This window comes from Perissodus microlepis, chromosome 8, assembly GCF_051167445.1.
Source record: "Perissodus microlepis isolate ML-2025 ecotype Zambia chromosome 8, ASM5116744v1, whole genome shotgun sequence".
In the NCBI taxonomy this organism is placed as follows: Eukaryota; Metazoa; Chordata; class Actinopteri; order Cichliformes; family Cichlidae; genus Perissodus; species Perissodus microlepis.
In genome coordinates, this window is record NC_140468.1 from 20,048,879 (window position 1) to 20,064,265 (window position 15,387).

The 15,387-nt window shown below is 40.7% G+C and overlaps 1 protein-coding gene across 3 annotated transcripts in view; it reads left to right on the forward strand.

Moving 5' to 3' along the window:
• Nucleotides 1-15,387, forward strand: part of trrap (transformation/transcription domain-associated protein) — an 85,357-nt gene that overhangs the window by 50,046 nt on the left and 19,924 nt on the right. For all 3 annotated transcript variants that reach the window (XM_084938108.1, XM_084938111.1, XM_084938110.1), the window contains 11 exons: nucleotides 1,901-2,188; nucleotides 2,790-2,927; nucleotides 3,024-3,136; nucleotides 3,617-3,752; nucleotides 5,913-6,104; nucleotides 8,658-8,853; nucleotides 9,603-9,721; nucleotides 9,851-9,997; nucleotides 10,679-10,779; nucleotides 13,189-13,390; nucleotides 14,592-14,753. In XM_084938108.1, the coding sequence (XP_084794234.1) occupies nucleotides 1,901-2,188; nucleotides 2,790-2,927; nucleotides 3,024-3,136; nucleotides 3,617-3,752; nucleotides 5,913-6,104; nucleotides 8,658-8,853; nucleotides 9,603-9,721; nucleotides 9,851-9,997; nucleotides 10,679-10,779; nucleotides 13,189-13,390; nucleotides 14,592-14,753 (1,794 nt within the window). The remainder of the gene's footprint in view (nucleotides 1-1,900; nucleotides 2,189-2,789; nucleotides 2,928-3,023; nucleotides 3,137-3,616; nucleotides 3,753-5,912; nucleotides 6,105-8,657; nucleotides 8,854-9,602; nucleotides 9,722-9,850; nucleotides 9,998-10,678; nucleotides 10,780-13,188; nucleotides 13,391-14,591; nucleotides 14,754-15,387) is intronic.

Genomic DNA, 15,387 nt, shown 5'->3' on the forward strand with positions numbered 1-15,387 from the left:
CCTCCTCCTCCTCCTCCTCCTCCTCCTCCTCCTCCTCCTCCTCTCCTCCTCCTCCTCCTCCTCCTCCTTCTTCTTCTTCTTCTTCTTCTTCTTCTTCTTCTTCTTCTTCTTCTTCTTCTTCTTCTTCTTCTTCTTCTTCTTCTTCTTCTTCTTCTTCTTCTTCTTCTTCTTCTTCTTCTTCTTCTTCTTCTTCTTCTTCTTCTTCTTCTTCTTCTTCTTCTTCTTCTTCTTCTTCTTCTTCTTCTTCTTCTTCTTCTTCTTCTTCTTCTTCTTCTTCTTCTTCTTCTTCTTCTTCTTCTTCTTCTTCTTCTTCTTCTTCTTCTTCTTCTTCTTCTTCTTCTTCTTCTTCTTCTTCTTCTTCTTCTTCTTCTTCTCTTCTTCTTCTTCTTCTTCTTCTTCTTCTTCTTCTTCTTCTTCTTCTTCTTCTTCTTCTTCTTCTTCTTCTTCTTCTTCTTCTCCTCCTCCTCCTCCTCCTCCTCCTCCTCCTCCTCCTCCTCCTCCTCCTCCTCCTCCTCCTCCTCCTCCTCCTCCTCCTTCTTCTTTTATTTTTTGCTCCCAGAGCAAGATTGGACAAAAACAGTGTGTGACATGCATGACCAAACCATCCAATATCCTGTGAATAGTCAAGAGAAAGACATGCATGCTGCATTGTGATTTACATGATGATTTCTTTTTAGCTTCAGCAATAGCAATATGTTCATCCAAAGACATAAAGAAATATTATTTAAATGCTCCCTTAAGCTTGTTGTGTCCGCTATGAAATTCCTTTAAAGTGTTCACATTATTATTAAATGTCAGTAGATGTAAACTGCAGCTCGATTAGCAGGTAGAGACTTAAAACCAACAGATGTTATTTCTAGTTAACGTGTACATTTTCTTTTTGTGGTCATCGTATACAAACACGTGCCTTTCTGTACTGTTTCAATAACTTGTGCAAACAGGCAGCGTCTTATTTCTGTCTCAAAATAATTAAAAGTGATTCAACTTTTAAACGAGATGCAGTCACTAGTCAGATTCTGAATAATTTATTCCTATGCCAGACCTCAAGCCACAAATACTTAAGTTATTTATTTTGATGCCTGTCTCTGCATTTTATGTAGCGATTATGCCAACTTATGGTAAAAATGGAAAGATTACTGCAATTGAGCCTTTCTATCCCTGGGTTGACTCTTACAAGGGAATGACAGAAAAGTATATTTTCCATCGGAAGGATTTTGATGACACGTTGGCGTTCACCACCAGTCTAATTAAAGTGACCATTAAGGCATAAATTACTCTATGCTGTCATTGGGCAGCGAAAATTGCATTCATTACCAATACATCAGAGTGTGTCAGTCATGATTTTCAGAGCACTAACCCCATGATCATACTCAAGGTCTATTCTGTCCAAATGTGTGAGTCTCTGATTGCAAAGAGTGGCAGCATGCAACTCAAGCTAGCATATTATGCATTTTTCACTGATTTTCACATTGTATTGAATAAATATATACATCCTTCAAAGTTGCATTACTTTAAAAAAGGACAGCTTATAAAAAGAGCTGGACAAAGTGGTTTAATTACTAATGCAGTGACCATGTTTTTGCAGTATTGCAGAAAATATCGTAGATATGTATGTAAAAGTGCAACATGGTTCACTGATTGGTCTTGACTAACTTGTTGATCATGATGTGGTGTGATACAGAAAAGCAGCATACAGTTGTGTCATTTGTCCCTTGCCATTCCTCTTATGTGTTATCCTCTACCTCTTTTTTCCTGTTTTTGAACAGCACTCTCTTACTGGAAAATGGCATCATGTTGCATCCCGTACATGCAATTCAATGCTTTTGTCAATATGTTGTATCGAGCACTGCTGCTAAAGTAATACTGGGTAGTTGATGATCTCGCCTTTTCTCCTCTCCAGGCTTTGTCCGGGGAGATGAGTCCTTTCCTTTGTAGTGGCAGCCACCAGGCCCAGAGGGACTGCCAGCCGAGTGCCCTAAACTGCTTTGTGGAAGCCATGTCCCAGTGTGTACCTCCTATCCCCATCCGTCCCTGTGTCCTGAAGTACTTGGGCAAGACTCACAACCTCTGGCTACGTTCCACTCTCATGCTGGAGCAGCAGGCCTTTGAAAAAGGTCTTAGTCTGCACAGTAAACCCAAGCAGAGCACAGAGTTCTATGAACAGGAGAGCATCACGCCACCTCAGCAGGTAATGGGTTTTCATTTAGATTGTGTGTTGACTTTTTAAGGCTTTTTAAACAATCAGGACTCTGTAAGACAAAGAAAAGTCCAATAAAATCAGGAATTCTATTGAGTAAATAAACTCCGATATTGCGAAACACGATCAACGTAACCCTGAAGTCATTGCCATTTTCTCAGCTGTGCAGGCTCTACTACATGTGCTAAAGATATCTGCTCTGCTGGATAAATTGTGCTATAAAGTATATTTCTAACCCAAGCATCTTTTTTGCATTATGGTCTATAATTATGTAGGGTCACAGATATGCAGATATCTCTCTCATAGTTGGTGGACTGATATGAGTCAGGCGTTAAACAAAATAAAATGAACTTGGCTCTTTCATGCTTATTGCTGCTGTTCCTTTCATTAGTGGTTCTTTTCCACAGTGGAGGGTTTAAACATATATTTGTCACGTCACTGCAGCCTCGTCTTTGAAGCTGGAAAATCTCCCTCTTATCCTGTCTGAACTAGACTCATTAGCAAATCTGCTCTCATTAAATTTACAGTTTGATCACTGCAGATGATCCAATTTGTTCTGCTTCTATCCACATTGTGTTCTTCTTCCGTATAGGAGATTTTGGACTCTCTGGCAGAGCTCTACTCTCTACTCCAAGAGGAGGACATGTGGGCAGGCCTGTGGCAAAAGAGGTGCAAGTTTCCTGAGACGGCAACAGCCATTGCCTATGAGCAGCATGGCTTCTTTGAACAGGTGAGAGGAAGCTTAAAGTAGACTCACTGAGGTAGTAATTTGTGGTGCTGTTATACTGTAATGTCTATTTTGTTAACCCAAAACATATCCATTCAGGCTCAGGAAAGCTACGAGAAGGCAATGGAGAAGGCTAGAAAAGAGCACGAGAGGAGCAATGTTTCCCCAGCAGTATTCCCAGAGTACCAGCTGTGGGAGGACCACTGGATACGGTAAGATTTATGTTTCTTAAGTCCATACAAGATAGTCATGACAAGAAATGACCCTCATGCTTCCCTGCAAATCCAGCTGTCTCTTGTGTTTTTATGTGTGCCTGTTTAAAAAAAAAAAAAAAAAAAGTGCTGTGAATTTACTTGGTGTTTGCTGCATTTTACAATGAAGATCATTCCTAAAATGAAAAGGACACAGAAATGTGTAACGCTTGGAAAGTATGTTTAGGGTTTTAAATGATACATTGTGACTTTTAAAAAGACTTGTAGAAAACAAAGCAGACATGTTGATTAAGTGAGAGACAGGAAGGAAAAGCGGAGCTGTCGAGGATGTGAGTTGCAAAGCAGCCTGTTGATGCTAAAAACATGGCCTAAAAATGGCATAGCAATGTAGATTGAGCAAATAAAAAAACCTGAAGAAATGTTATTGTCAAGTATAGAAAATGTAATCTTTGCTAAACTTCTCATCTCCTTTGTCTTTAGCTGTTCTAAGGAACTGAACCAGTGGGAACCGCTGACTGAATACGGCCAGTCTAAAGGCCATTCAAACCCTTATCTGGTGCTCGAGTGTGCTTGGAGGGTTTCCAACTGGGCTGCTATGAAGGAGGCTCTGGTGCAGGTGAGGGGTGCACAGTTCCAATATATACGTATTTATATATATGTGTGTGTATTTCTTTCTACACACATTCACATAGATTTCTTCTCTCACTGTCCTCAAAAGGTACCAATAACAGTTTCACAGGAAATAGAAACAGTAACCGCAAGTTGTCACTAACAAAGTCACAGACACAGTGGAGCCTGTAGGCATGAACCCAGTGAACCAGACAGACTCCACTAAACTTTTCTTTTTTTTTTTTTTTTTTTATTTTACTCCTGTTACTAGTGCAGTCCTGGATATTAAACCCAGGCCTCATGTTAGTGTGAGGTAGAGAAACTTGATATTGGTGCTGTCTGACCTCTCTGTAACCTCACACACCCTGGAAGAATAAGAGTGGCGGCCATAAAGCTGTGGAAATGCAGTTAAGCTGTTTAGTCCATGAATTTATTGGCCTCATGTTTTCCTAAAACAAAGTATAGATGGGTGGCGGGCGTGTGATAGTACTTGACATATAACAAATACTCCTACTTTGCTCTTTCAAGGAGACTTGGAACCAATCCATTGAGCAGCTCTGTCCGAAGGTGACATCTAATTAAATTGTCTGGATGCCAACACCAGCTTCACTATATCCCCTCCTTCTTGTTTCATTCTTTTGCCTCCTCTGTTTACTCATTCCTCTTTCTTTTGTCTCATGCCTCCCCAACCTCTCTTCTTTACTTGGTCTTCTTTCTACTATTACTGCCCACCCTACTTTTACTTTCACCCCCATCTCTTCATCCCTCGCTCCATAGCTCTGGCTGCAACAGCTAATATTTACGACAGCTGTGTGTGTGAATAATTACCCCAGCATCTGCTGCAGGGTGATTTGTTTTATGGTGGAGGAGAGGAGCAAGGCTTTCAGTTGCCTGCATGCCCACTCCTCACCAGCTCAGAGGCGAAGTCCAAATGTCCCTGCTTTCAATTAAAGCTGGCTCTTGATAAGGGCGGCCCTGTCTCCAGGATATTCATCAAGCGTCACCCCCGATAAGTGTGCTTTGACCGATCACTGTAATTTTCTCCAGCATCGGAAGAGCTTTCGCAAATGCACACACCTATACCTCCTCACTCTCTTGCTCTTTTCACTCTTTATCCTTTTGGCCTTCTGTCATTCTGTGTCTCTTGCTCACTTATAAACGCACAACAGCAGACCACAGGTGTGACGTAGGAGCCTCCCTGCGGGTGTTATTTGTTTGATGCTAATGCGGTGAGCTTATTAATCAATAGCAAGGCCCTTTCTGCTTCTTCGCCTCTGTGTCAGGCGTGTCAAATTTATTAGTCATTAGTACAAAAGTTCCGCTGAACCCATTCACAAAATAAATCGCAACCAATATTGTTGTATATTTGTCTAAGTACTAAATTGCACAAGGAAAATGTCACAGGCCCTTTCCCCTCAGATGTTTTCATGTAATTAAAACTGCTACAGCACTGTGAAGAGTGTGCGCTGTTCTACTTGACATTATGGCGACAAATACACACAGGAAAACAAACAGGCAATTCAATATGAACTCCTCTGGGATTTACCTAAAAGCAGTACATGTGAGAATGTAAATGTTTGCTAAACCTCCCAACCTAACGCACAAAATTGTCAAAAGTTCATGTGTGAAATTCTTAATTCTTTCAAGCTATTTATATTACATATGTATATTTATATTTGAAGCATAACGTTGTGCACTTGTTATTCACATAGCCTGTGTTTTACCAAAATGACATTAAATGAAATTGACACTCACTTTTCACAAGATTTTTTTTATCCTGTGTTTTTCCCTCTATTTTCTTTTTTTTTTGGGAAAGAAAAGTAGATTTATTTTCAACATAAAAAAATGCAAGAGAAATATGTTTCTCATTGTCATTTTCCAGAGATAGTAGATTATAGAACGACGATAAGATGGATTCAAAACACACATTTATGCTGATGAACAAAGGAAACGTATAGATTGTCAACAACAGCACTGTTCTTGTAAATTATCGTGGCAGGTATATTATAGTAAAACACAAGTCCATTGCTGTACGAGACTGATCTCATCTTTTAACTGTCATTGAGCAAAAGTATGCTAATTTGAATCAAAATTGTGATTGTTCTACTAAGTTGCTACCATTAATTTTTGTTTAAATATTTCATTTTCTTACTGTATGAATTTCCAGGTGGAGCTGAGCTGCCCTAAGGAGATGGCTTGGAAGGTGAACATGCACCGTGGCTACCTGGCAATCTGCAACCCAGAGGAGCAGCAGCTCAACTTCATAGAACGGCTGGTGGAGATGGCCTCCAGTCTGGCCATTCGTGAGTGGAGGAGATTGCCTCACATTGTTTCCCATGTGCACACGCCATTGCTTCAGGTCAGTATACCCAACACATAAAGAGTTTGGATTTAGACCAAAGACGTAGTCAAATGACCAAGAATGGTACCGAGGAAAATAAGTTTATTGTGATAAGCACTTGAATAGATGCATGTCAAGCGACCGTCTGTGGCCCTAAGACATTGTGCGGTTGAGAAATGCTGATAAGCCCCCTCCCCACCTTCTCACTCCGTTCTTGTAAAATTGAGACAGATGATTAAAAAAAAAAATCAAAAACCCTTCAAGCTTCTCTGATTCCACCACAAGAGATTACAATAGACAAGGCAAAGATGAAAAAGGAGAGTGGAAAAAAAGACGGCAGACTGAGGGACTGAAAATTGAAAAAGGTGGAGAGTGAACAGAATGGAGGAACACGGGGAGAAAGAGTGAAGAATAAAGAGTTAGTTTAGAATGGCTGTAATTACTTCCCTGCCATCAGATACTATTTGATTAAATACCTGCAGCAGAATTACATTTACATGATGAATGGGATAGTCTGAATGAAGGTTAGAAATGGGCCATCAGCTGATATTAACAGATAATTGTGAAAAATATTGTACGGCCTAATTTATTTTGTTTTGGGAGATTTCATTCCGGAATGGGGGGTTAAGTCTTCAGCTTGCTCTGATTTACTACATTTATCTTTTCAAAATGGGTATTTGAATTGTGCAACTATGTTCCTCGTTAGTGTGTGTGTGTGTGTTCGTGTGTGTGTGTGTTCGTGTGTTCGTGCTCGTGCATGTGCTCGGATATGTGGAGTCCAATTATTTAGCCTAGCCGAGGGAAAACAAGCTATTTATTCTTCTGCCCAGCCAAGCGGCCTGTTGTAAATCTCCATTCCAAACTCTATATCTCAAATTCACGACTCCATGAGCCTTACAGACCAAGAAGCCCAGACTCTGCAAATACAGTGAGGTTCAACTACTATTTGAATCAAGTTATCATCAAATCCCAGCTCTCAGCAGTGGCTGACGATCAATGGATTATCATCCACACTATTGATTACGAGGGCTGGCATTAATATTGATTGATGAGTAGTTATAATAGAATGATTGATTATATGTTCACAATGCTGCTTTGGGCCAATCAATGAGGCCTCTTTTCACAGAATGAGATAGAAGCCCTCGCTTATCATTTTCACATTTTCCCCATCTCCGTGTCTTTTTTTTTTTGGGGGGGGGGGTACATCCAAGCAGATTAGCTATTGAATAATGTAGGAAGGCATAATGATTTTGCCTGCAAAATAATTTTGTTGCCACGAGAAAAAACTGCTGCATTGTATTTCCATTGCAAAGTATGTTTTTGTTCTTGTTCCTGTGACATTTTAACAATCTGCAGGATCACAAGGTTTCTTTGACCAATAATAATTGAGGCATATTGGCCTGAAAGCATTATCTACAAATAAATAGTGTAAAAGTTCATAATGTGATGATATTTGCTACATAAAGAGTGTCACTGTTTTGAGCAGGCATTGCTGTTTTTTCCCCCAAAGCTGTTAGACCTCATACTTGATTATGAGTTTCAAGAAAATGACTTGGATGTGGTTAGATTAAGTGATGTTGTTTTTTTTTGTTAACCTTATCTCTCAATAGACTAACAGTCCTTCATTCTGCTGCGTTTTAAATCATCCTTTTTAATCTCCATGCTTTTACATTAGCGTCTCCTTTCCGTTAACACAGCAGTCACGCCATCTTTCTTGCCATCACCCTTCTTGTTCGAGCTATGGCTTCTACTCGTGTCTTTCTGTTAACGAAATTCTAAATGTTAATTTATTGGTGGGTTGATATTACCGACTTAATGATCCATCAGCATCACATTTATAACAGCTAATAAGTGAAATTTTAAAAAATAGGAAAAGACGAGAAAAACTCCCCTGAAACATTCTCTTGACAAGACGGTTATTGATGACAGATGGACAATGTGTATATCTCACAGAGCAAACTAAGCAAGGAAGTCTGGATGGATGTTTACATTTGTTTAGGTGTGTATACAAAATATTAACAAGATTAAGATCAGCTGGTGTACGTTCTGGACCAAATCTCTAACGCTGACTGTAGGAGCAGACCTGGCAACACAAAATTTTAACTCGACATCAAAGAAAAAGTTATTGCAAGCAAGACAACCATTTGATATATTTCTGCTACTTCAGATGCTCAAATAAAATTCTACATGTTCAATTTAAAGTGGTAATGTACAGCTCCATCAGTCCTCCCTCACTCAAACCTCTTCTCATTCTATTTGAACCCTCTGCGGTAACCCTAGCTCCCTATGGTATCAGAATATGTGATTTTTCGCTTTGTTTTGTCTTAACAATAGGCGAGGGTTACTTACCCTGATGTCATTGCTAAATAAATAAGTATTGCTTTTCAACTACTTTTAACTTTACTTTCTCATGCAGTCAGCATTTATTTTATCATAAGATAGTAAAAGAAGTTCCTATTGAAAGCTTCTTAGTTATAAAACTTTCAGCAGGAAATCAGGCAGGCATGTTTAAGTTTATCATGAATATTGAATCAAAAATACAAAAAAGTTTTAGTTATCATTTCTCTCCAGGCTGCACAGCAGATCATTGAGCTGCAAGAAGCGGCCCAAATTAATGCAGGGCTTCAGACGGCTAACCTCGGCCGCAACACCAGCCTCCACGACATGAAGACTGTGGTGAAAACATGGAGGAACCGACTGCCTATTGTTTCGGACGACCTGTCGCACTGGAGCAGCATATTCATGTGGCGCCAACATCACTACCAAGGTATGACACGTGCTCTAACACAACTGCATCTAAATGCAAGACCATGATATACTGAAACATAAATTTAGCCATTGTACACGTGTTACAGGATGCCAAACTCATGCAGACACACTTTCACATTGCTGCTTTGGTGTCCACTAGTTCCAGGAAGGGCTCTTCTTTAAAAGGCCATGACGTGCAGAACCCCCTCAGGGTCTCAGTACCTTGCCAAATGTCAGCCCACTAAAGCACTCTCTCTTTCACTGCAGGACACAACACACACACACACACACAACACACACACACACACACACACACACACACACACTCACTCAGACACACATGTTTACCTTGCTCAGTGCTCAGCTCTCTCCCGCAGTGACTTTGAAACCATTCAGAAAGGCAGCCACTGCAAAATGTGATGTCTCAAGCAACTTGAGCTTCAACTCTTACTGAGAGGCACTGAAATAATGATAGCGGTGGTTCTGCAGCACCATGCCAATAAAATCCACTTCATTTATACATGACAGCCTTCAAACTTAAAGTGAAATGGAATTTTCTTGATGAAATTCATCGCCATGGTTCATTTACTGTTCAATACGTTTAGTGTCCCCAGTGCCCTCCACTGCGTTATGACAGCAGAGCCTTTCGAGTGCTAGAAGTTCCCCACCCTTCAGACTGCCCTAAGCGCCCCTCTTTTAGCTTTCTTTATCAACTTTATCAATTGTGCAGGGAAAAAAATGCTTCTTTGTCTTTTTGTCTGTCCACAGCCATTGTGACAGCATATGAGACAAACACACAACACGATCCCAACAACAACAACGCCATGTTGGGAGTTCATGCCTCAGCTTCTGCTATCATTCAGTACGGCAAGATAGCTCGCAAACAGGTACTGGTTCAAGCCGACAAACTGACTTCTATTAAAATGAATAAATGCAATCTGTAAAGATCAATGCCACGTTTAGCATCCATCTTTTAAAGAAAAATAATTGTAACCTATCGCACTTTTTCCCCCCAGGGTTTGGTGAATGTGGCTCTGGACATTCTGAGTCGTATCCATACCATCCCCACAGTGCCCATTGTTGACTGTTTCCAGAAGATCCGGCAGCAGGTCAAGTGTTATCTGCAGTTGGCAGGTGTCATGGGCAAGAATGAGTGCATGCAGGTGAGATACAAAGCTCCATGTGTTCTGCTTTCTGCTTCTATATCAAATTGAAGCGACTGCTACCTTCTGCATATATCATTTTCACCTTTCATGGAAACATTTGACGCGTTAGTAATTTAAGTATTTGGGCTGATATCTGTCAGCAGTAGCTCGAGGCATAGTTAGAGGTACTTTGAGTGGGAGCTATAGAAAGAGCAATAAGTGTTTGGCGTGGCTCTAGGTGACAAGTTATAGCAGTGAGACTTATAAGAGAGTGTGTAACTCAGGAGCTTGCTCTTAAGCCCATGGAGTGCTCTGATTAATAGAAGTAGTTCAACACACCACAAGTCATTAAAAGTGCCAGTAGACACTCTTCTCTCCCTCTCTCCCTTTCTCTCTTCTATCTCATCTGTGGTTCTCTCTGTCTATTTCTCCTGCTACACATCGTTTGTCACAGCAGTACATAGGGGACACCTAATCAGAGGCTCACCGTAATGGAAGTTTAGTTCCCTTAACACCTCTACTCTTACTTCTTAATGAACAGTGAGCAGTTTGTTTGTTCTTCACCTGTGATTATGGCTCTGTCTAAAACACAACGTTGTGGCACTTCTTGAGAAATCTTCTGCCTAACGTAGATGAAAATTTACCTGCTGCAATTTTGTTTGAAGTTAAACTTTTGTTGTTCTGGCGTCTGTCTGTCAGGGTTTAGAAGTGATAGAGTCAACCAACCTGAAGTACTTCACCAAGGAGATGACGGCCGAGTTCTACGCTCTAAAGGGGATGTTCTTGGCTCAAATCAACAAGTATGTTAACCAGATTTTTAGTCTTTGATGGCCTTTCATGCATTGTGCTTTTTTTTTTCTTTTTCTTTTTTTTTTTTATTTCTGGCGCTGCCTTCCCTTTATTCATCATCACATTGCCCTGAAACTGTGTCAGTGGTCCCTTGACACTGTGTGGGTGTTTCATCCTGCCAGTACATAGCAGTTATGTTTACTTGGCAATTCTTGCCTCAGAGTAATCCACCTCTAAAGCTCTGTTAGCAGGTAACCCATGTGACATGGCTTAGATGAGATCTTTGCCATCAGGTGTCAGTAATTTGTTTCTCGCTGCAGGGATGGCTGTGGAGTGTACAACTGCTCTCTCCATGTATAGCTGGGCCTTGCACACCCACAGCCACACTCTTTAACATTCCTTCCTCTTCAGCACCAGCTTTTTTTTTTTCTTTCTTTCTTTCTTTTTTTTTTGCCCGTCATTTTGTCATGACATGGCGTCCTGAGGGGTGAAAGACAAATTGAGGAAGGCTTATTAAATGTATATGCAGCTCAATAATTAACTCTAGGCAATTTACAGGAATCTCTGGGATCAGCAAAACTTGCCTCCACCTCAGCAGGGTTTATTGCAATCATTAAGTTTCCCCTGCACCAGGGGAGAATTAACAGCTGAGTGGGGGTGAGGGGTTCAGAGATTCTTATGTGTGTGCGTGTGCATGTGCAACCACATGTGCTAAGGATTTTGGGATCAGTCAATTAAACGGGTGTCAAATATTTGACAGTCTGTTGGGTGACTGTGCTCCTGTTGAGCCGGCTAGCAGAAAGCGTTAATGTACTTTAACACTCACAAAGCGACTGAGGAAACCCCATTAAGTATTACTGGAGGGTCTTTGGCTCTGACTCCCATAGCAATCAAGCTCCCGTTTTTTAATCACATGCCAAATGCCTTTTATAATAACACATTTTAATTGATTGGCTTGGGAGACATTTCACTGCAAGTAAGTGGCAGAGCTGTTTTGGAAGCACTCCTGAAATGGAGGTCCATTCACCAACTTCAGCTCAGTAAGACTTTTTCATTGACAGGCCTGTCTCCTTGTTTTGACTGCAGGGTAGTGCGTCTCAGGGTGCCGCTTGCATCTTATTTATTAATCAGAGGCTGAAAGGTGTGTAAAAATTATTCAGACTGCGTGCCAACAGTTAGAAGCTTCTTGGCATGGTGAAAATAGCTGATGATTCAGAATATATTTCCCTGTCAGCATAAATGTTGCAGTCAAAACTTGGGTCGGTTGCCAGAGTCTACTTGTCTGTTTCAATAGTTTGTGTATTGAATCTTAAGTGTGTGATTGCTAGACCGCAATACCACAATAGAAGTTGTCAAGAATTTATTAAGATGGAGTGATGGATGGATAGATATGAAGTTATATCTGTACAGTTAGGTTTTAGATATATTATATAATACCATGAGACCAAATAGTTAATATAAGTGCAGACACAGATAAAATGTGGATTTTATTTTACCCACACAAAAAAAGCCCCAAGGATGGTATCAAGAGTCCGTCATCAAGAAAATAAGCTATTTTAAGAAATAAGTGGCCCCATAAGCAAAAGAGGTCACCTTAACAGAACTATACTGAAAAATAACAATTAACAAAACCATACCCAATAAACTGACCAAGTCAAATGACAAACAACTCCACCAAACTATCTTTTTTTTTTTTTTTTTTTTTTAAATGAAGAGACCAATTCTTTCTCATGTGAATACAGCAGATGGTTCTGTCCTTTTGGCTGGCGTCTGCATTTAAACCTCTTAGCGCCCTATTTTGCTTAAGGAGCCACCGGGAAATTCAAGTCAATATAAACCAAATTTGAATGCGTCATGATTTTGAATTCAGACTAAACACCAAATAATACCGAATTAAATAAATCAAACTAATTGTTTGCTTCACAACTTTAGTGACAGCAAAAAGAACTTAAATGTAGCAGCGATGTGGGAGCGTAAAACCTTGGTTCAGTGTCTGGTTTATATGAAAGCGGAGTGTGGATGAATATTACGATTGTGTGCTTGTGGATACTGCAGCCACATAGTAAAACAAAAGTGTTAATTCATACTGGGATGAAAAACGCTGAAGATTACAGCTGCTGAAAATCTGTGGTTTATTGATGTTTAGTTAATATTTCAAGATGTGATCAACATTTCTCGCACACTCCTTCTTTTTCCTTTTCTCTTGTTCGATCACCTCCCACCGTTTCTCCTCTTACATGCTGCTCTCTTCAGCATCTCTACCTATTTCCTTTTCTTTTTTCCCTTCTGATTCACCTTTCACTCAATTTTATTTCCTTTCCCCCAGCTACCTCCCTTTTCTCACTTGCCCTTGACACTCATTAACGGTAATATACCCTTCACCCTCTAACACTTTTCCTTTCCCTTCTTTCTTGTTCTAGGTCAGAGGAGGCAAATAAGGCTTTTTCAGCAGCAGTACAGATGCATGACGTTCTGGTGAAAGCCTGGGCCATGTGGGGCGACTACCTAGAGAACATTTTCGTTAAAGATCGTCAGCTCCACTTGGGAGTCTCTGCCATCACCTGTTACCTCCATGCTTGCCGCCACCAAAATGAGAGCAAGTCCCGCAAGTACCTCGCAAAGGTGATAAGAGAAGTGGGATGCTGGGGAGGGATTTGTATGATCATCTTGGTTGGTAAAACTCCTTGCAAAATGCTGATAATGGCAACATTTCTGTGGTTGCTTGTTTATCTCTTGATTTCAGTCGTCAATGTTTTGTTTGCTTGATAATAAAACCAGCAACCTTCCTGCCTAAAGCCATGTTTTGTTTTTTTACAACAGGGAGTCACTTTTCATTCTCTAGTTTCCTGACCTCATCTACCCCATACATTATTGTTGCCAATGAGAAGAAAGCCATTCTTTTTTCCACCTCTCAGGCTCAGCCATGGTTAAAAGTAGAGTAGTAATTTGATCGATTACAGTCTAGCAGCAGGGATGGGTTCCCACGGTAGATCGATGGTGGAGTGAAGGCCATCCTCTGGCACTTGGGGTCAACAGACTAATGGCATCCCCTGACACTCCAATCTCATGACTCTCTACATGAATTGACCTTTCTCTAACAGTCTGACCGATTTCCCCCATACAGCAGCTCCGCAGGCAGTGCCTAGGAGGTAAAGAGATGGAACCTCTTGCTAACAACCATCCTACCTTCTTAAATGGACACTAACTCATTCAGTGTAGCCTCTCGAAAAGTTACCACAGCACAGAGCCACCTTGGTGTGTGTGTAGATCGGCTGTTACTATCGATTTCTGTTTAAATAATTTAATGCCAGCTTCACCTTCATATTAAATGGTGTTTTTTGTTTTGTTTTGTGTTTTTTTTCTGGTGACCCCACCCATAAGTATTGTACTGCCAAAGTGGGTTGGCAGCGCTTACTCCTGATGGATGAAGCGAGGTGACCAGTCATTATCAGTAATTATGCACAATCTGTGTACTCAGAAACAGGAAGGGGGGTGGGGGGATAATGTCTTCATCATAATGCACACACACAAGCTTACCAGGGGAGGAGAGATCACCACCACATGGCTCAGCTTTGATCATACTGAGTATTGCCAAGATGCACTCGTATATTGCTCTGCACAGCAATCGCCTGGTTAGTGGTAGCAATGTTGCACCTTGCGATTTGGTGTTTTGCAGTAGGTAAATAATTGTGACTGTTATTATTGACCTTTTATGTGACCTTTTTCACATTTGTTGTTTCTTCTCTCTCTGCTTCTGTCCTTTCTCCCCAACTATCTTTGACTTTCATCCCACCTTCTAACACTTTTTTTTTTCCACCCGTAGGTCTTGTGGCTCCTCAGCTTTGACGACAAGAACACTCTGGCCGATGCTGTTGACAAGTACTGTATTGGAGTCCCACCCATCCAGTGGTTGGCATGGATACCACAGCTTCTGACCTGCCTGGTTGGATCAGAAGGAAAGCCTTTGCTTAACCTAATAAGTCAGGTGAGGCTTTTGCAAAACTCTATTTGTGCTTCAGTCAAAAATCTTTGTGGTCAGCTCTCAGTGGGTCTGGATGTTTGCTGCACCCATCAATCTTAGTATTGCTTGGCTCTCTGTATGCATTTGGGGCAGCACATCTGGCTTAGTGTGTAAGCGTCAGTCCTTATGCACGTCTTTCTAATCAAGATAAATTAACTGCATTTACGCCAAAGTAGTCTCTCTCCTGCTTTCTATTTACCAAATTAAGCATCCAGATTCTTTTAGTGTCCCCTTTTACAGCAATTTATTGGCTTCTACTAGTCCCTGGTGAATTGGTTTTTAAATTATTTGTTCAAGAAATGATTATGAAGTTAATATTGAACGCATCCGCACTGCAGGAACAGAGCTAGTAATTAAACCAAGGACTAATTTGCTTTGCTTAATGGAGTATTATTTCTGCACAATTTGAAGAGGGTGATCTTCAAAGAGTAGTCTGCTATAACAAACAGCCATCCTCTCAACAGAGCTGGAATGTTGTATGGAGGATGTGAGGGAAACTGTGAAGGAGGATAAAAAGACGAGAGTGAAAAGGCGACGTTTTAAAGTGACTTTGATAAAGTTAAAAAGTGTCACACATTGGATAGCTGAATAAAAAAAA